The sequence below is a fragment of the Eubalaena glacialis genome, chromosome 1 (genome assembly GCF_028564815.1).
Source record: "Eubalaena glacialis isolate mEubGla1 chromosome 1, mEubGla1.1.hap2.+ XY, whole genome shotgun sequence".
Classification (NCBI taxonomy): Eukaryota; Metazoa; Chordata; class Mammalia; order Artiodactyla; family Balaenidae; genus Eubalaena; species Eubalaena glacialis.
In genome coordinates, this window is record NC_083716.1 from 166,626,918 (window position 1) to 166,648,055 (window position 21,138).

Genomic DNA, 21,138 nt, shown 5'->3' on the forward strand with positions numbered 1-21,138 from the left:
AACTGATTAATTGCTGTCTTTATTGGGGGGGTTTATCATTTTTACTTATATTTTTTTCCTTCAGCATTGTTCATTATTTTTTTTGAATTTTATTTTATTTTTTTAAACAGCAGGTTCTTATTAATTATCTATTTTATGCATATTACTGTATATATGTCAATCCCAATCTCCCAATTCATCCCACCACCACCCCCACCCCCGGCCACTTTCCCCCCTTAGTGTCCATACATTTGTTCTCTACATCTGTGTCTCTATTTCTGCCTTGCAAACCGGTTCAGCTGTACCATTTTTCTAGATTCCACATAAATGCATTAATATACAATAGTTGATTTTCTCTTTCTGACTTACTTCACTTTGTATGACAGTCTCTAGATCCATCCACGTCTCTACAAATGACCCAGTTTCATTCCTTTTTATGGCTGAGTAATATCCCATTGTATATACGTACCACATCTTCTTTATCCATTCGTCTGTCGATGGGCATTTAGGTTGCTTCTATGACCTGGCTATTGTAAACAGTGCTGCAATGAACATTGGGGTGCATGTGTCTTTTTGAATTATGGTTTTCTCTGGGTATATGCCCAGTAGTGGGATTGCTGGGTCATATGGTAATTCTATTTCTAGTTTTTTAAGGAACCTCCATCCTGTTCTCCATAGTGGCTGCATTAATTTACATTCCCACTAACAGTGCAAGAGGGTTCCCTTTTCTCCACACCCTCTCCAGCATTTGTTGTTTGTAGATCTTCTGATGATGGCCATTCTGACCAGTATGAGGTGATACCTCATTGTAGTTTTGATTTGCATTTCTCTAATAATTAGTGATGTTGAGCAGCTTTTCATGTGCCTCTTGGCCATCTGCATGTCTTCTTTGGAGAAATGTCTCTTTAGATCTTCTGCCCATTTTTGGATTGGGTTGTTTGTTTTTTTAATATTGAGCTGCATGAGCTGTTTATATATTTTGGAGATTAATCCTTTGTCCGTTGATTCATTTGCAAATATTTTCTCCCATTCGGAGGGTGGTCTTTTCGTCTTGTTTATAGTTTCCTTTGCTTTGCAAAAGCTTTTAAGTTTCATTAGGACCCATTTGTTTATTTTTGTTTTTATTTCCATTACTCTAGGAGGTGGATCAAAACAGATCTTGCTGTGGTTTATGTCCAAGAGTGTTCTTCCTATGTTTTCCACTAAGAGGTTTATGGTGTCTGGTCTTACGTTTAAGTCTTTAATCCATTTGGAGTTTATTTTTGTGTATGGTGTTAGGGAGTGTTCTAATTTCATTCTTTTACATGTAGCTGTCCAGTTTTCCCAGCACCACTTATTGAAGAGACTGTCTTTTCTCCATTGTATATCCTTGCCTCCTTTGTCATTGATTAGTTGACCATAGGTGTGTGGGTTTATCTCTGTGCTTTCTATCCTGTTCCATTGATCTATATTTCTGTTTTTGTGCCAGTACCATACTGTCTTGATTACTGAAGCTTTGTAGTATAGTCTGAAGTCAGAGAGTCTGATTCCTCCAGCTCCATTTTCTTCCCTCAAGATTGCTTTGGCTATTAGGGGTCTTTTGTGTCTCCATATAAATTTTAAGATTTTTTGTTCTAGTTCTGTAAAAAGTGCCATTGGTAATTTGATAGGGATTGCATTGAATCTGTAGATTGCTTTGGGTAGTAGAGCCATTTTTACAATATTGATTCTTCCAATCCAGGAACATGGTATATCTCTCCATCTGTTTGTGTCATCTTTGATTTCTTTCATCAGTGTCTTACAGTTTTCTGAGTACAGGTCTTTTACCTCCTTAGGTAGGTTTATTCCTAGGTATTTTATTCTTTTTGTTGCAATGGTGAATGGGATTGTTACCTTAATTTCTCTGTCTGATCTTTTGTTGTTATTGTATAGGAATGCAAGAGATTTCTTGCATTAATTTTGTATCCTGCAACTTTACCAAATTCATTGATTAGCTCTAGTAGTTTTCTGGTGGCATCTTTAGGATTATCTATGTACAGTATCATGTCATCTGCAAACAGTGACAGTTTTACTTCTTCTTTTCCAATTTGTATTCCTTTTATTTCTTTTTCTTCTCTGGTTGCCATGGCTAGAACTTCCAAAACTATGTTGAATAATAGTGGCGAGAGTGGACAGCCTTGTCTTGTTCCTGATCTTAGAGGAAATGGTTTCCATTTTTCACCATTGAGAATGATGTTTGCTGTGGGTTTGTTGTATATGACCTTTATTATGTTGAGGTAGGTTCCCTCTATGCTCACTTTCTGGAGGTTTTTATCAATAAATTGGTGTTGAATGTTGTCAAAAGCTTTTTCTGCATCTACTGAGATGCTCATATGGTTTTTATTCTCCAATTTGTTAATATGGTGTATCACATTGATTTTTTTGTATATTGAAGAATCCTTGCATCCCTGGGATAAATCCCACTTGATCATGGTGTATGATCCTTTTAATATGTTGTTGGATTCTGTTTGTTAGTATTTTGTTGAGGATTTTTGCATCTATATTCATCAGTGATATTGGTCTGTAACTTTCTTTTTTTGTAGTATCTTTGTCTGGTTTTGGAATCAGGGTGATGGTGGCCTCGTAGAATGAGTTTGGGAGTGTTCCTTCCTCTGCAATGTTTTGGAAGAGTTTGAGAAGGATGGGTGTTAGCTCTTCTCTAAATGTTTGATAGAATTCACCTGTGAAGTCATCTGGTCCTGGACTTTTGTTTGTTGGAAGATTTTTCATCACAGTTTCAATTTCATTACTTGTGATTGGTTTGTTCATATTTTCTGTTTCTTCCTGGTTCAGTCTTGGAAGGTTATACCTTTCTAAGTATTTGTCCATTTCTTCCAGGTTGTCCATTTTATTGGCATAGAGTTGCTTGTAGTAGTCTTTTATGATGCTTTGTATTTCTGCAGTGTCCGCTGTAACTTCTCCTTTTTCATTGCTAACTTTATTGATTTAAGTCATCTCCCTATTTTTCTTGATGAGTCTAGCTAAAGGTTTATCAATTTTGTTTATCTTCTCAAAGAACCAGCTTTTAGTTTTATTGATCTTTGCTATTGTTTTCTTTGTTTCTATTTCATTTCTTTCTGCTCTGACATTTATGATTTCTTTCCATCTACTAACTTTGGGTTTTGTTTGTTCTTCTTTCTCTAGTTCCTTTAGGTGTAAGGTTAGATTATTTATTTGCGATTTTTCTTGGTTCTTGAGTAGGACTGTAATGCTATAAACTTCCCTCTTAGGACTGTTTTTGCTGCACCCCATAGGTTTTGGGTTGTCGTGTTTTCATTGTCACTTGTCTCTACGTATTTTTTGATTTCCTCTTTGATTTCTTCAGTGATCTCTCGGTTATTTAGTAACGTATTGTTTAGCTTCCATGTGTTTGTGTTTTTTATGTTTCTTTCCCTGTAATTTATTTCTAATCTCATAGTGTTGTGGTTGGAAAAGATGCTTGATATGATTTCAGTTTTCTTAAATTTCCCGAGGCTTGATTTGTGACCCAAGATGTGATCTATCCTGGAGAATGTTACCTGTGCACTTGAGAAGAAAGTGTAATCTGCTGTTTTCAGATGGAATGTCCTATAAATATCAATTAAATCTATCTGGTCTATTGTGTCATTTAAATCTGTGTTGCCTTATTAATTTTCTGTCTGGATGATATGTCGATTGGTGTAAGTGAGGTGTTAAAGTCCCCCAGTATTATTGTGTTACTGAATCTTGGACATACAACTAATACAGGTTTGATTGATAGCCTCTAGGAGACTTACAATACATTTGGATGTCAGAACATGTTCCATGGCAACCAAAAATGGGAAACCCAGAGGTTCAAAGTTTCCATAGTTTAATATTCTTGATGGTGAGAAGAAGGGAACTCAGGTGAAAATATTGTGGTCATGGCTGTAATGGTTTTCTACATTTGTTAATGAAGAATTAGTGTAAGCCATCATCTAACTGCCAAGATGCCCCTGGTGCTTTTCTGCACACAAAGTCTTTGTGCCCAAGAGTAGAATACTGAAGACCACATTTGACTCTCTCATGTTATATTAGTAATGAAATAGACACCAATTCTAAACTTAGCTCCAGCTACTACAAATTCCATTATGGAGGATCTTTCTGGAGCATTATTAGAACATACTGTAACCACCAGGAGCGGCCAAATCCTCTAACCTGTGTTGACCCTTATTCTGTGACATTGATTCTACTCTTCCAAATGCTGAGGAAGACCAGAGTTGCAGTCATGATCTATATACTGAATGTGTATCCATTAAATACTCCAAATTGTTAGGTGTAGATGTAACCCACATCTCTACCCTTATGCCTTTCAGAGCTCATACAAAATTATCAACAAATGAACAAGGACACATGAGAGCAATGAAATGGATTTACTCTTTCATTTAGTATAGTAGAAAAGGACTAAATACATGGTAGCCAAATCTATATTTCCTCAAAATCAAGTCATTCTTGCAAAGAGCTCTTTTTCAAAACTCACTGTGAAGAGCCCAGTGGGGAGCTGAGAAATGGCACTGCCCTGACACACCAGTACACCACACCATCCCCACCTTCTGCTCTTGACAATGAGGGCTGAACTCAGTTTAACTGACAGGGAGATGCCTCTCTTTGATCGTCACAGATGGACCCATCTATCAGCATGTCATGTGGGCGTCAGTTAGAGCTGACTTACGTTTTCCTCAGCTATGGCAAAGTCATAATGATTATGTAAATTTACCTGAGGGCTGTTAACTTGTAATGAAGGAAGTAAATATGTCCTGTGTGTGTTATCAGTCTGCAAGATGTATAATGACTTTCCCTTTTCTCTCCACAGCATGGCATGGGCATCCCCTCCATTTCTATTATGCTTCATGAACTCATTAAATTACTGTACCATGCCCGGTGCTGTGACGTTACCATTATCAGAATTGGTACATCAGGGGGAATAGGTGAGACGGATTGATTTATATACTATTAAATTCAAGTGGTTGTTCCATACAGGGTAAGCTGTTGGTGTGGTAACACACCAACGTACTCAGAGCCCAGAAGAAACCCAGATGGGCTAAAAAGTGTCAGGAGGCTGGGCTTGAGGCAATTGAGAAATTTAAATTTAAAGAAAATTAAAAGAATTTAAAGAAATACATGTGTATATAATCTTTCTCTTTTTCCCTGCATGGAATCCTGGCGTGAGACATCCCACTGCCCACTGCCCAGATGGACTTAGGTGTTCTTAAGGGGAAGAGTGGAAGATTGCTAGGAAATATGTTTTGAGGATAAGAGTAAGTTTTGAGGGTTCGAATAGATTTTGAAGCTTAGGAATTTTATAAGTGACAGAAATAAGTCCTTTCAAGTAAAAAAAAAAAATCACTAAGACTTGCCTTGTTTATCAGCTAAGTAAGAAGACATCAATAGCTCTTAGGAAAACATTGCTTTTAGCTCATGTCAGTGACTACCCTTTTCTTGGCTGGGTCTTTTCCTCATCAACACAGCAGAAGAGATCAGGCCAGGCTTTTAGGGAAGAGTTGGGTGATGCTTCCTAAGGTTTTCTCAGAGCCTCCTCTCCTCCCTTCTTCCTTGGCTGGTCAGGCAGCTAGTCAGGAGCCTTGTTTATACATCCACCCTGGGCTGAGGTAAAGTTCTGTGGAGACCTTCTTCTTTTTCAACCTCTTCTTCAGGAGCAGATCTTGCGAGGGGCTGATTCTACTATGTCACCAAATGCAAATACAGACAGGGCATTGTAACTGGAAAGGTTTGGTTGACAGAGTGACAGGACTGAATGGGAATTATAAAAAAAAAAAAAAAGGCTGAGACTTTGGTCTTAGAATTACACAGGTGGCTGAGTCATGCTTCACTAGAAACAAACATGTTCAAAAATATCATGCCCTTTCCACAGCTGTGGTACAGGAATAAAGTCCAGCCAAGGCCCTCATAGATGGATTAAAGAAGGACATCTATGGATGTCCACCCAGAAAGAGAAGGAGAATGTTAGCAATCATTATTAGATCAGGCATCCTTCTGGACTGTTGTTTATCCAATGTTATCCCAAATAAGCAATAGTAGGGAATGATGCATTTGGGGATGAAATGGATAACACTGTTATTAAGATTGCACATAATTCTTGAGTTGTGGGATACAAGGATCTATCTGCATAGCCCATGCCCATGCAATGTACCATCCTGACTGCTGTGGTTGCCCCTTGATATTAACAAGTGTCCAGTGTGGGCAAAGCAACCTGCTGACCATCCAGCTCATGGTCATGGATTCTAGGTCTTTTGTTTGATGGTAACATGATACATACAGCCCATGTAGCACAATGAAGGTCTATGAATTGTGGGAAATTAAAGCAATGTGCTGTTGTGGATTATCTATCATTTTGAAGTTCTGTTCTCATTAAGAACTCTTAGCTTGTCAATAAGATGTGTTTGTTTTGTCTTAAAAACATTGATTTGGAGATGAAGGAGGTGTAGCTTGTTGGTTTTCTTTTTTTTTGCTGATGTTACCACTCTTTAGATGAGCCAACAAAACTTCATGATGATGAGGTACTCGAATAAATAGTGTCTTGGCCTTTAAGAGACTTTAACTGGGATATAAATGCTCTAATGCATCTAAATATTATGATGTCATGTGAATAACTTCATTTTTGATTTCCACATTTTCAACTTCCTTCTCAGTCACTTTCCTGTTTTTAGGACACTGTGAGTAATTCAAGAAGATACTTGTTTGATTTCTTTAAAAAGTATCTGACTCACTGAGGCTCTATCATCAGAGCCTACCTTGGGTCTCTAGCTGGATCTTCTAAATTAACCCCATGTTGATCCACATTGGAATTTATTAAGAACCCAGAAGGATATGGCTATGCGCTATGGTAGGGGTTGGTAAATTTTTTCTATACAAGGTCAGACAGTAAATATTTTAGGCTTTGCAGGCCATATGGTTTCTGTTGCAACTTCTCAACTCTGCCATTAGAGTGTGGAAGCAATCATAGAAAATATGCAAATGAGTGAATGTGGCTGTGTTCCAATAAAGCTCTATTTACAAAGATGGGCTGGATCTGGCCCATGGATTGTAGTTTGCAGATCTCTGTCTATGGCATCTCTATGGAAACATTCACTCATTCAACAAATTTTTATTGAATACCTATAATGTGATAGGCATAATGCCACTGGGGAGACAACAGTGGACAGACACTGCTCTTGCCTTCATAGAGTTTTATGTTTTATCAGGGCAATAGACAAACAAATGAGTAATTACAAAAAATGTGATGAATGTTAGGACAGAGAGAGTCTAGGGCCCTATCAATATATATCCCCTCAACCAGGCTCTAAACAGGAATCAGAACAGGTCAAAAACTAGGTCAAAAGCTGGGCCTGGGAAAATTGAATGTAATGTATCTGTGTTGCCTTTTAATTATTTCCCCCTCTGTGGATTCAGATCTTTTGAAGGAAGTGACTTAAGCTGACACTGGAAGAATGAGTTGAAGTTGGTCTGATGAAAGTGTGTGGGGGAGGATGAGGGAACACACCAGGCCAGGGGAATAACAGTTGGCAGAAAATGGTTTCTCAAGTCCCTGAGACTTGAGTTCCTGAGTCCCAGGAGCAAACCAGACTTTGTAGCAATGGAAAGTCAGCCAAGAGGCCTAATTTACATGGGATGGGACAGGGGAGGAGGGAATGGATGTGATGAGAATCAAAAGGAAGAGAGGACAGAGATGCAAAGAAATTATAGTAATCAAGGATTTGCAGAGAAGATTAAATATCAAGTAGTCACATCACTTTATGAAAACTACTTTCTGGCAGGCTCATTTAGTTTATTCCTGACCTACTTTATTCAAATTTGAACCTGAAGGCCAGTACTAATTTGCATGTCCAAGAGTCATGTCTGTCTTGAAATTTAAACCCCATCACATTGTAAATGTGAATCTGGAAAGAAAGCAAATGTAAATGCCTGTTCGGAATGTTATTATTTAATTGCATTTGGAAAAGAAAATAATTTAAAAGATGAAAATGGGGAGAATCATTAGCAACTAGCATTAATTAATGTTGGCAGAAGAGATTACATACTATGTGTCAAAAGTAAACCTAAGTGACATTCTTCTGTAACCACCTATTTATTCCCACACTGCAGGGATTGCACCGGGGTCTGTTGTAATAACAGATAGAGCCGTAGACTCCTTTTTTAAGCCCCGGTTTGAACAGGTAATCTTGGATAATGTTGTCACCAGAAGTACTGAACTTGACAAAGAACTGGCTGAGGAACTATTCAACTGTAGCAAAGAAATTCCCGACTTCCCAACCCTCATTGGACATACGATGTGTACCTATGATTTTTATGAAGGTGAGAAGAATTTATAAACTGTGAAAGCAGCAGAAAATTGCCAGCAATACTCTGTTATTCAAACCCACAATTTATATTAAAAACTCCATTTTAGAAATTCATAGTTGGGGATTAAAAAAGGAACTGAAACAGCCTTTTCAACTTACTAAAGCATAGGAACGTAAGGACATAATAAGCGGTGGAGACACACACATAATGAATTTATTTTTAGAGTGGGTTTAATCCTCCTAGAACAAATTGGATACTCAAATGCAATTTGTGATGTTAGCAAAATCTTATCTCTGTTGATGCCTTTTATTTAAATTGGAAAAGGGGGATATGCTTCTATGTTTCTTCCATTTTGAGGTACAGTCACCTGTACCTTGGAAGGGATCTGGTACCCAGGAAAGAGTGGGAACCAGGCAATGGGAAGAGATATTTGGGGGAGGAAATCCCAAAGGGATGGGGTAGTCTCAGAGCAGTTCTTTTTTCTCTTGGCCATGAGTAAAATGTCCCCAAATCAAGTTTAGGAACAAAATTGATGGTGACTCCCAAGTAGCAGCTCTTGCCACAAGCGGGGAGGGGCCAGGAGAAAACACCCTCCAGGACAGACCTTGCTCATTCCACAAGAAAGAATCTAACCAGGGTTGGTACCATTCCTTGGAGGGCATTCTAGAAATCTTGCAGTGTAGCTGTTTGAGTATGTTCATCAAACTACATATTACCTCATTTTTAATTATTTTTCTTTTCTTTTCCCTTTGGATCAAACTTAGACTATTATATTGAATTCTAAACAGTTATATATGGAGATATTTTATCTATAAACATTACTTCAGGTTAGTAAAGGTGTTGTCACCACATATGTGTTATAAAATAGGGGCCACTTTGGGTCTGATAGGGTTGAGACTTTGTCTCAGGCCACTGGCCCCTTCATGGGGAGGGTCACCAACAGGTTTAAGCCAGAACTTGCAAATGGTACCCACTGGAGTCAATGTTTTCTTTGGGCTGCATGGTATTTTTTAGAATATGAATTATTTTGCCAACATTTATAATTTCTGGAGATTTCATATGAAAATCCAGATTTTTGGCTTCTTGAAATAACATAAAATTAAAAATATAAAATAATTTATTCATGGCAGCCCTGGCAAGCCTCGGCCCACATCTGGGGCTACATTCACTGAAGGTGAGGTTAGGCTGCTCCCTTCCAACAGGCAGACCTCGTTGACATTACCTGCTTAACTTGTGGGACATCTGAGTTTGAATCGGCTAAAATAGCACTGCATTAGAGCTGTTGGCAGGCAGCCCTAAGAAGGAAGGCACAAGGAGAAGCAGACAGCAAGGATGGAAATAGCATGAAAGATAGAGGAAAGGGAAAAAAGAGGATTTTGCAATATGGATGGTGACAGAGTCTACTGGCCTCCCTACTTCAAGAGGATGCCCTTGGGGGTGGGGCGCGGTGAAGCCTGTTCCCAGCGCAGCCATGGTGGAGGAGGAGTAACAGCATCAGGCTTTTCTCCACCTCCTTCTGGCCCCACTGGTTGGTACAGATGGAATTCAAGTGCTAAGTAAACACCGAGAGCAGCCTAGAAGGGAAAATGTGATCGCAAAAGAATGGCGTGCAGCCTGAGGTGTGTGGCAGGGAAAAGGTGGACAAATCGACCATCTGTGTATGGCTACCATGGTCATGATGCACAGATGGAGCTGCAATGTCCAAACCACCACCCTGATCCTCAAGTAGCTTAGGATCATCACTGGGGCTTGGAGCCTTTTCTTCTTCCCCAGCACCTGTCCCTGGGCCAGCCGTCAGTCGCAGGTGCAACCTGAGATTTTCCTCAAAGGGCAGATCTTCCGGAGACCCTCCAGGTCCTGCTGTCTCTGGGCACAGTGCTGGCTGCTGCGGCCATTCAATGGTCACTTGCCCCAGAGCTGGGGGAGTTCAGTGCCATGGAGATTCCTCTCTGTGTGAGACTCTTGAGCTGGGCACAGCCTTGCCCCAGGTCCTTTGATAGGATGATTCAGATGGCCAGATTTATCCTACCTGGGGTGCAGGCCCATGAGTTAGAGTCAGCCACAGAGCACTTGGGCTGACAGCAAGCCTCTTAGTGATGCCACAGCCACCGTGGGACATCAAGTCACTAAACATTCTCCATTCTCTTTCAGGCCAGGGTCGACTAGATGGAGCGCTGTGCTCCTTTTCCAGAGAAAAGGGGTTAGATTACTTGAAAAGAGCATATAATGCCGGCATCAGGAATATCGAAATGGAATCTACGGTGTTTGCGGCCATGTGTAGACTTTGTGGTCTAAAAGGTAAGACTTTCATGAATGCCTAAGGGTCAAATTCTCCTCTTTCATGAAGTTATTTTCACTCTTCAGGAGAAGAAAAAGGAATCCAACTATATATTACTTTGGGTTGAATGCACGGTTATCTCATAATATCTTGTGAGTGGGCAGGACATTATTTCTGTTATGCAAATGAGGAAACCAAGCCTCAAGGGTCAAAAGTAAGTTGCCCAAGGTCACCAGCTAGTGGGTTACATAGCCAAGACTTGATAGATTGTTCTGCTTTCTTCATCCTGGTAGTGGATGCTGTTTTCTACTACAATTGAATTTACTGAGACATGACACAAATAAAATATTCCTAAAATAGTCCATCAAAGGACAAAACATCAGTGGAGTAGTGTGTTTTTAAAGTTAATTTACATGCATTTTTGCTTTTCCCAACTTTTTTATTTTGAAAAAAAATCAATAATACAGAAAAATTGAAAGAATAGTGTGTATGTGTATGTATATATGTGTGTGTGTATATATATATATATATATATATATATATATATACACACACACATATACACAAACACAACTATTTGCTTTTTTCTCCTGAATCATTGTATATAAATTATAAATATTATGCCACTTAACTCTTGTAACTTAGCATCATTTCCTAAGAATAAGGATGTCCTCCTAATGACCACAATACAATTATCAAACCAAAAAAAAAAAAATTTAAGTAAAAATCATTTCATAACATCATTTAACATCCATTCCATATTTAAATTTTCTGATTTTCCTAAAAATATCTTTAAAGATTATTTTAATCTAATATTGAATTAACTTCATACACTGTATTGCTTAGTCATTGTATCTCTATACTTTTACATCTAGAATAGTTTCCCTACTTCTCTTTTTTCCCCAGTACAGTGGAATTTTTGAAAAGTTCAGGCAGTTATCTTGTAGAACATCCATGTTCTAGATTTGTCTGTACTCGTCATCGTGGGATTTCACTTTATTTCCTGTAAAGCAGAAGTAAAGTCTAGTGGCTTGATTAGATTCAGCTATGTGGCAAGAACACTTCATAGTAATGTAAACTTTCCATTGCACCACATCAGGGAAAGGTAATGTCAAGATATTCCACTGGTAGTAATTTCGAGTTGGATCACTTGGCTCAAGGGGTAACTGCCCATCTCCCTCCACTCAAAAATTAATGTTTTCTCTCTGTAAGTAGCAAGTAACTTCTGGGATGATAATCTGGCACTGTGTGAACGAATATCCTGTAACCCAATCGTCTTTTTCCAGTGATATTAGCATGGAATACAAATGATGATTTTCTAATTCTATCATTCCTCCTACGTTTGTTAGCATTCTTTTAAGAAGAGCCTTTCTCACGCTCTTCTCTCTCTTTTTTCTTTTTGGTGGCAGGGAGTTGGTATTGTTTGGTGGATTTTGTTCAAAGCAGTGTGTTATAAGCAGTTTCTGTCATTATTCTTTTTGATACTCAAATTATCCCAAATGTGGCCAGGAAGAGCCCCTTCTAGTGCACTCTTTTGTCCTTTTGACATAATTCTCTTAACTCTTGAGAATTTTCTTGCTTTCAGGCACAACGGGATTCTTAGGTACCACTTACACGTTCCTTGCCTCAGGTCTGGGATCAGCCATTTCTCCAAGAATCTCTGCTTCCTTTGGGTGGAGAGTGGCATTAAGAAACCAAATATGGGTGTGGCATGCATTTTTATTTTTGGTGAAATTATTCCAATAGAACCACTAATCTCTGACCAACACCAAGAAAACCTATTGAAGTAAAACATAATTTTCACAAGGACTAATCAATATAACTATTCTTTGTGATTTTAAATTATTTTCATAGTCATCCTCTAGATTAAAAAAATTCAAGTTTTATTGATGGAAGAGGTAAACCTGCAAAGTTAATTAAATATTCTTTATTAAATTGGCTATGAAAGCCTCAGACCTAAAGCAAAATAGCACCATCTAAAATATTATTTTTGAGTGGGAAGCAGTCCCCAAATATGAACAATGATGTCTAAGAAAATGTTGGAGCAACTTTCTTTAGAATTCATAGTTTTGTTTTTCATACAGCAATTATCTTTTTTTTTTTTTCAGAAAAGAGCCCATAAAATATGTCATCTATCAAACGTGTTTTATAGTGTACCTACTGAGTGCATAGCAAAATACAAGAAGCTTGTTTTTTAAATCAAATCTTTGGCTGATAAGATTTGTCTCAATCATTATCTTCCTAAAGAAAGAAGGACTTCTGTGCATCAGCCAGTGGCCTGAGCACCCAAGCAGTAGGGATACAGCAGAGGATGACGCAGACAGAATCTCTGCCCTTGCGAAGTTTAGGGGGTAGACAAACAACAACAACAGAGAGCAATCTATAATAATATGGTAATATGTTAGATGCTGAGGTGCATGATGGTGAGAAATAAGGCAGGGAAAGGGCACAGGGACAACCAAGGTAGGGAGGAAAGCCATACATTAAAATAGGGAAGGGTGCACAGAGAAGGTGCCATTTAGGAAAATGCCACGTGGGTGTCTGGGCAAAAGCAGTCCAGGAAATGCAAATCTAAGGCTACCAGGCAGGAGCATTCAGAGTGTGCCGGAGAAAGAGGGAGACCAGTGTGGCTGGAGGGGAGTGACAGCAGTGGAGAGGGTAGGAGATGGAGGGAGTATGGACTGTGTGGTCCCTATGAGAACTGTGACTTTCACTCTGAGAGATATGAGAAGTCATTGCTTTGAATAGAGAGGTGACGGGATCTGGCTTGCGTTTGAACAGGAGCACACTGGCTGCTGATCTGGGAAGAGCCTACTGGGGTTAAGGGCAGAAGCACGGAGAGAAGTAAGAGGGCTGATACAGTAGTCTAGGGAGAGATGATAGACCAGTACAACAGTGGAGGAGGTGAGAAGTAGTCATATGCTAGATACGTCTTGAAGGCAAATCCAACAAGATTTGTTGACAATTTGATGTGAATTTGGAGAGAAACACGAGTGAAAAACGACTTCCAGGTTTTTGGCCTGAACAGCTGGAAGGATGGAGTTATCACAATTGGGATAGAAAAAACTGGGTGAGGATTTGGCGGTACTGTAGTAGACATCAAACGGAGGCTACGTGAGCAGGTGGATTTATGAATCTGGAGTTTAGGTGAGAAATGTGGACTGGGGAAGTAAAATTGGAAGTTGACAGCATATAGATGGCATTTAAAGCCATGTAACAAATGAGATGACAAAGTGCCTGAGTGTAGAAACGGATGAAAAAGTCAGGGGAGGTGAGGGAGATCCAGCAGAAACTAAGGAAGAGTCGTCAGTGCAACTGGCAGTATACCTGGAGAGTCTAGTGTCGCAGCCCCAAAGAAGAAATCCTCAAAGAAATAAAGAATTACAGCCCGATAATGCCTTATTTGATCACAAGTGGAACTTTAATTCTAATACTTGTCCTTATTGTCAATCAACTTTAATATACAAAACTACAAACAAAATGTATGCGGTAACATTTCTAAAAGCACATTTTAGAAAGGAGTTATAGGTCACAAGAAGAGATTAATTGTAGAACCACTACTCTCATCTCAGAATGAATGTACACACAAATCCCTGTAACATATGAGTAAAGGATGCAAGTGCATCCTTGTCCTCTTTAGAAGGCCATCATTAATACCTCCTTTCAGGGAAACAATAGCATCTGCTTTTCTCTCCACAAGTTAGTGGGAGTGGGAGCCCCAGCGGCGGGCAGCTTGCCCTTTCCTGAGCAGCAGCCTAACCAGCACATGACCTGCAGGAACACCTGGATTCAGATATTTCTGCTCCAGGAAATGTTTCCTCACATTTCTTTCTTATAGAAACAGCAAGCGGTCACTTGAGTCATGGCTCCACCTGACATGCAGATGGAGGAAAATTTGGTAACCAGTTTAGTCAAACATAAAATGCCACGTCACGAACTGCTGCCCTGATGTAAGTTTAGTGATGACCATCAGTTCTTTCTTAAGAGGCAGCCAGAGAGAGTTCTAGGCTTGTGAACCCCGGACCCGAGTCTTTCTCTCTTTGAGGGTGTTGCCAAAACCTCAGCGACGTTATTCTGTTATGAGGGATTTTTTTGTCCTTGCCACGAATCCTTGTGACCTTGCTTTCTCTGCCAGCTGCAGGTACCTTCCTGGACTCTGTCCTCTCTAGCTTGCTGTAGTTCCTGCCCCATGCTGCGTTTTCCTTTTTCTGCTGCTATTGGAGCTGTTGGTAGCTGATTTCAGCCTGCCAATAGCTCTCTTCCAGGACACTGCTGCAGCCTTTCCATTGAGCAGACCCCTTCTGGGCTGCCAACATTCACACTAAAGGTTGTATCTGTAACTCTGTAATTCTGTAGTTCTTGGGAGTATTTCTGTCCAAATTTCTTCATGGTGACAGGGACTCTTTATCTACCTCAGACACCACAGTTTCCAAAGGTGCACTCCTGGTACAGGAATATCAACACCTGGGAGATCAACCACCAAGGACACAGACCAAAACCCCATGCATATGATGCTACCATGTTCCTATCTTTCATCCCCACTTCATTATATCCTTCTGCAAAAGCAGTGAAGCTTGGAAAAGCTCTGTATGAGGTAGAAAAGCTTGCTTTGGGGAAGGGCTGAGAGAGACTTCACAAGCAGCTGTTTTAACATACTTATTAGGGAGGTTATATACCAATGGTAAGCGACACTGGAAAATGAGTTTCATCTGGTACCGAAAGCGCAGGACTTCCAGGCCTAGTGCCCCTCCCCCTCAATCCCTCTCCCACTGTCAGCAATGGCCCTTTCCACCCAGTCTCTCCAGACAGCCTTCTCTAATGGTCTTTTTATGTCTCTTTAATACTACCAGATGACTGGATAACCAATCTGACTTCATACTAAGGCAATGATGGCTAATAAATAACAACTTTTTATTAAAACAAGAGTCTTCTAGGGGCTCATTGTCCTAACTCAGAGGAGTCAGTCATTGACTTTGGACCAGTGCAAAAACAGATCTTTCTGCATTCACCTGGGACCACATGGATTACCACTTCTCTTTATGATTAATATAAGATCTCACCAGAAGACTCACTTCATCAGAGAAGTTTTGCATGACTACCTAAACTAAACTCACTCACATTCATTCTACTTACTCACTCATTCACTCATTCCACTTCATTTCTCTGCATCACATTTACCACTATACCAGACTACATTTCTGTTTTCTTTATATATTAACTTACATATTATTTTACATGTATTAATGCATGGAGGTATGTATTTAGCATCTTACTCCATTACAGTATAAGTAGCATGAGAACAGGGACCTTGTTTGTCATTTTTTTTGCTATATCTCTAGCACTTAGAATAATATCTGCCATATGGGCATTCAATAAATATTTACTAAATGAATGAACAAATGAGTGAACGGAAGGACCACTCAACCCCTACTGACCGTGGAAGACGGCTATAACAAATTCAACTGGTTCCTTCATTACCCAGCTACATTTATGGCTTGGAATTTTCTAAAGGACTTCGGAGTGCCACATAATTGTCCAACTAGGAAGAGGCAAAGCCTTAAAAGTTAAGCCTCCCTTTGCTGTAAGTTTCATACAATACTTCTGCTATAGCTGTAGCCCTTGGATCTCCTGATATTTGATAGGTGGACAAACTGTTTGAAATGGGGTCACGGACACCCCTAAGTCACTACTGTTATCCTGATCTCATTATCCTGAAAAATAATAGTGGGAATCCATTGTTGCTTTAACAAAGATTTGGGTGAGGGAAATAGTGGCCATCACAAAATTATTCTACCTTGAAAGGCTGAACCTTCAGAACAAGGTAAACCCACTGTACAATGCTGTATGAATGCATTCATCTATGGTTTTATAATATGCATACATCTGTCCCTCTCTTAAAGCAAAATCTACTTTAATTAAACCCCTAACATTCTGATTAAAGATGTTAATCCTTTTGCACTGTGAACTTGTGATAAGTACGTTCAATTTTTATCCCTCTTTAAAAGACAGTGCCCACTGCCTTTTGACACATGCTTGCTTGCATGGCAATATACGAAACATAATATTTATCCAAGATTAATTTCACTTAAATTTTTGTCTTTAGTTGTTGGCAGCGCTCACAGTGGGTTTTCTTTAGGGTAATGGAAGAATTCAGTGCTATTTCTTTTGACAGATACTGGGAACTTTGGGAATGTATTCAGTCTTCATAATATTACAGCTCAGTGAAAGGGAGCAGAATCTGGCTTTAATTCCATTTTATATTCTTCTGCTGGTCCCAGAAATGAAGGCTATTGGGCTCTGGGAACTGCAGGATGATCACTGATAAAGTAAAAAAGATATTACAACAAGGATTAAAGATTATATTCAGTCTGGAGCTGGACCATTTCTTAACTCAAAAATGAGGAAAACTGGGGTTTTGAAATATTATTACACAAAGGCAAAAGGCAACCCATTGCAGCTCTTCACCCTCACAGTATCTCCTGAGAGATACTGTGGCTCAGAGAGGTTACATAACTTTCCCAGGTTCTCGCAGTAAATAAGAAGTAGCTGGACTGGAACTGGAACCGAGTTCTGTCTGACTTGAGGTCCCTTTGCACCATGCCCTGTTGAGTCTTCCCAGCAGCCTCCCATGGATGCACAAGGTTCAGATCTCTATTCAGAGGAACCAAACAGACAAACAAAAAAACCTGCAGGTTTTTCTATTTTAAAAGTTAGCTGTGCTACTTTAGAAAGAAAGCAAACCCCCTAAGGGCTAACCACATACCAAGATGGTTAGTGTTGGAATCAAATAAAGCATTACATTGATACTTATTCAGTAGTATGCACAGTTATTATTTTACCAAGAAAATAAGTCAGTGTGTCTGGGAAATCAGGCATAAATGGTAAGTAATTTATTTATTATGATTATAAAGACAGGATTTAAAAAAATTGTTTCTTCTTGCTTTGCTGGTTTTTACATATTTTAAATCAAGGTCAGTGTCTAGAGTTTTGTTTGATTCATTTTAATTCTACTCTCCTGTCCTCTATCCTACTCCTGCCTTCCTGTACCAACACACTCACACGTTAGAGAATGATTTGGGGCCACAGATTCAACTTTTTGTGTGTTGGCACTACCTGTGACCCGCCTCTTCCCACCTGTGACCCCAGTGGGGCTCCCTGGGTTCTCCCTGTTGGAGCCTCTGCCCCTAGCACAGCAGGCACATCCTCTGCCCATCCTGACACATCTCTGGTTGGAGGTCCAGTATCCAGCAGAAGTGCAGGTCCCCAAGTTTGCAGCTGGACCTCCTGGAGATGACAGCATGGTCCTCATACCAAGATAATGTGAGGCACAGAAGCTGAGCAAGACCTTTGAGGTCCAACCTGCTCTTTTCTCAGAGAATGAAATAAGACCCAGAGAGTAAAAAGTGACCTGTCTAAGGAAACACAGCTAGATCAAAACGAAGATGGACTAGCCCTATTATCTCCTGCCTCCTCACCCCCATTCCCGGCGCTATTCCATAGGTATAAAAGAGTATCATATTTATCTAACGACAGATTACTTATACTTTCTCCTTTTTCTAAAAGGCATTAGCAGTAGCTTTCAATAAAAGATGAATGTATAAATAATTTAAGCAAAGGTAAAGAGAATAAGAGGCATGTATTTAAGGGAGTGGATGGGGAGTTCTCAATATCAAAGAGCTACCTGGCAGGGCAATACTAAATCTAAATACTTAGGTTTAGTTCTGAGTTTCCTAGAGGCCAAGTTGAAAATGGAAACACTTTAAGTTACACAGCTCTCATTATCTTATAAAGAAAGCATTTAACGTTTGTCATAAAAACGTTATCCAAATGTTAACCTTAAGTGAAATTATCAGCTATATTACATCGACAGTGTCTTTAGTAACACTTTTATAAAAGATATGGGACAATTTTTGATAGAGTTAATGCTAAATCTTGGTTCTTTGGGAACCTAAAGTACTAGGGTGCAGGTATGAACATTTTGCTTTAATTTGATTTAATTCAGGATAGAGTTTAAAGTCCTTAAAGCAATAGCTGTCAAATATCAATGTGCAAATAATTTAACTGAGTTTTTAAAAAAAAATACAGATTAACTGCCCTTTCTTATTCCTCACTCCTTTTTCTGTATGTCTGTGATAAAGCCTAAAAATCTGCATTATTAACAAGCTCTGGTTCTGACGCAAGTGGCCAGTGGAGCACATTTTCAGAAATGCCAGTCTAGATGAACAACTTGTTCCTATGCTCCTTAGCTTTGATCAGATCCTTTGAATATAAATTTTCTCCACTTGGTTTTTGATTAGCAGTCAACAGCCTGAGATAGACGTCTCAGAGGAGACAGAGGAAGTGCAAACGTTCTGGGTTGTTGAGGTTTCTGTGTTTTATATACCAGGCACCTGGGGAATAAAGATGGGTCTGCCTAAAAAGCTCAAACCTTGAGAAGTGAAGGGCTCCCTGTAAAGGGCAGGGGAGAGGTGGGAGAGGAGCAGTCCTAAGGGCCAGGCTGGAAACTCCAAAGCCAACCTTTGCTGCTTTGCCATTTTCTGAGACCCAGCCCTGTTTGGTTCTGCTGTGCACAGGGAGTTTCTGCCCCACATTGCTGCCTTTGCCTACAATTCATGGGAAAACCTTCCTGGAAGTCCATTCTGAATCACAGAGGTGGGGCTAAAGCAGGGATTCATGCGGGACCATAGATTTCTAATAATTCAGGGTGGGCTTCAGGAGCCCTGAAACCCTTGAAATTATATACAATATTTTGTGTGTATGTGCATATGTGTATTTTTGTGAAAAGAGGTTGCAGTTAACAACTTTCATCAGATTTGCAAAGGGACTAAAAACAATCAAAGAGTTAGAATCACTGGGAGTTCCTGGTGTGGCCGAGGGTACACTGAGCTTCACATTAACACTGGTGTGTTCCCATCCCATTGCAGCCTGAGGTCAGTTAGCTGACAACCTCCTTGGTGACAGCTAGGTCACCGAATGCCTCTCTGCAGGAGCCATCCTCTCTGCCCAACCTGAGGATTATGGTAGCAAAGCTGTCAGGCTTAACTTTGACAAATTGTTTTGGGTAAATTAGTCCCTTTTAATTGCTTGTGGAAATAGTAATTTTAGACGACAAGATTATTACAGGCTCCTTGTTAATGGGTCCTCCAGCATCAAGAAAACACCACTGAGATCGCGATGACCTGTTCTTGTCCCTCTTTGGCCTTACCCTTGAAATAGCCGGAGAAGACGTTAAGTCAAGTCAGCTCTCCCTCCTTGACAAGTACAGAGCACGTGTTTCCTTTTATCCTTCTGCCAAGTGAAGGATTAGAGAAGGACTTTCATCTTTTCCCTGCTACCACCAGCTCATGTCAGCCGTCACAGACTTGCTGATCATTAACTTGAAAAGCTGAGGAAGTTTCTAGCTCTTCCATTTTCTTGTTTACCTGTTGGGCCAACTTGCTTTACAACTGAATGAGTTTTGAATAAACAGGGTCCTAGGTGATGAAATACTTGACTCAGCTCAAGTTGGATATTTTCAATTGTTTTTCAGTTCACTGAACAGGAGGGTCAGTTTGACTGATCGGTCAGGGCAGGTCTGCCTTATGGTTCGCCATGTGCAGAGGAGGAGGGATGGGAGGTAGAGGAGTCTTCTCAGCAGTTTATGAAGCTGGGAATTGATTGGCTATTTACTAGCTGTGTCTTACTGGGCCATTTGACCTCCCTAAGCCCTCATTTCATCATTTGTCCAAAGGGGATAAAAATAATAGCTAGCTCATGGCACAGCTATGAGGTCTAAATGGTATCATAAATACCCAGCATGTAGCAAGAGCTAAACCAAACAAAAAAGATAGCACCTATTATAATTACAGTCTATTTCTCCTTCTCTAATCCAGAAGTCTGAGATAGTGCAGAAGTCAAAGAAATAAATATCACACTCACACCCAACTTTATCTTCATGACCTCAAAGCTTGTGACTGTAGCTACATCTAATCCCAGATCCACTGAAATCCTTTTTAAAATGATGCAGATGAAGATAGAGATTGTGACACTGCTATCAATTCAAAGTGGTTGTCACTGATTTTAATGTGTATAGCCACATTCCTTGAAATCAAAGATTTCATGTGAAACTGATAATAAAGAATTTGTAGGGGACCCAATGTCTCTCTCTTGTTCTTGCTGGAACAAACCAAAGACGTCGCTTTTATGGTGTGTTTTCAAAAATGAGAATTTCATTTTTTTTAAAAGAAAGATGTTTGCTCTTTCCCCCTAGTTTTGTAACTATCACAAGATTTTGTCCTCATTCTTTAGAAACTAAATGCTAATAAATGTGCTCCTTCATGGAGCTGATTCTTAAGCATATCATTTATGCATATCATTTCATTTTTTTTCTCAGATTTCAAAAGAGTCAGTACTTGCCTTTATTGCTATTTCCCGAGGTTAGTGGTCATATCTCTTCTCTATTTACTTCCCTCTCCAGTAGGTAAACTCAAACACTGCACCAAGGAGTAAAATATCATCTCAGGAAAAAAATGGCTAGCTCTCTAGTTATATCCTGAAGTAAGAAAAGCCTGCTTGACGTAGAGAAT

General features: G+C 39.6%; 1 protein-coding gene across 3 annotated transcripts in view; it reads left to right on the forward strand.

Moving 5' to 3' along the window:
- Nucleotides 1-21,138, forward strand: part of UPP2 (uridine phosphorylase 2) — a 44,721-nt gene that overhangs the window by 20,021 nt on the left and 3,562 nt on the right. For 2 of the 3 annotated variants that reach the window (XM_061184020.1, XM_061184031.1), the window contains 3 exons: nucleotides 4,808-4,922; nucleotides 8,098-8,307; nucleotides 10,447-10,593. In XM_061184020.1, coding sequence (XP_061040003.1) covers nucleotides 4,808-4,922; nucleotides 8,098-8,307; nucleotides 10,447-10,593 — 472 coding nt within the window. Of the gene's footprint in view, nucleotides 1-4,807; nucleotides 4,923-8,097; nucleotides 8,308-10,446; nucleotides 10,594-20,945; nucleotides 20,989-21,138 lie in introns of all 3 variants that reach the window. The other variant, XM_061184026.1, reaches the window with a different exon arrangement.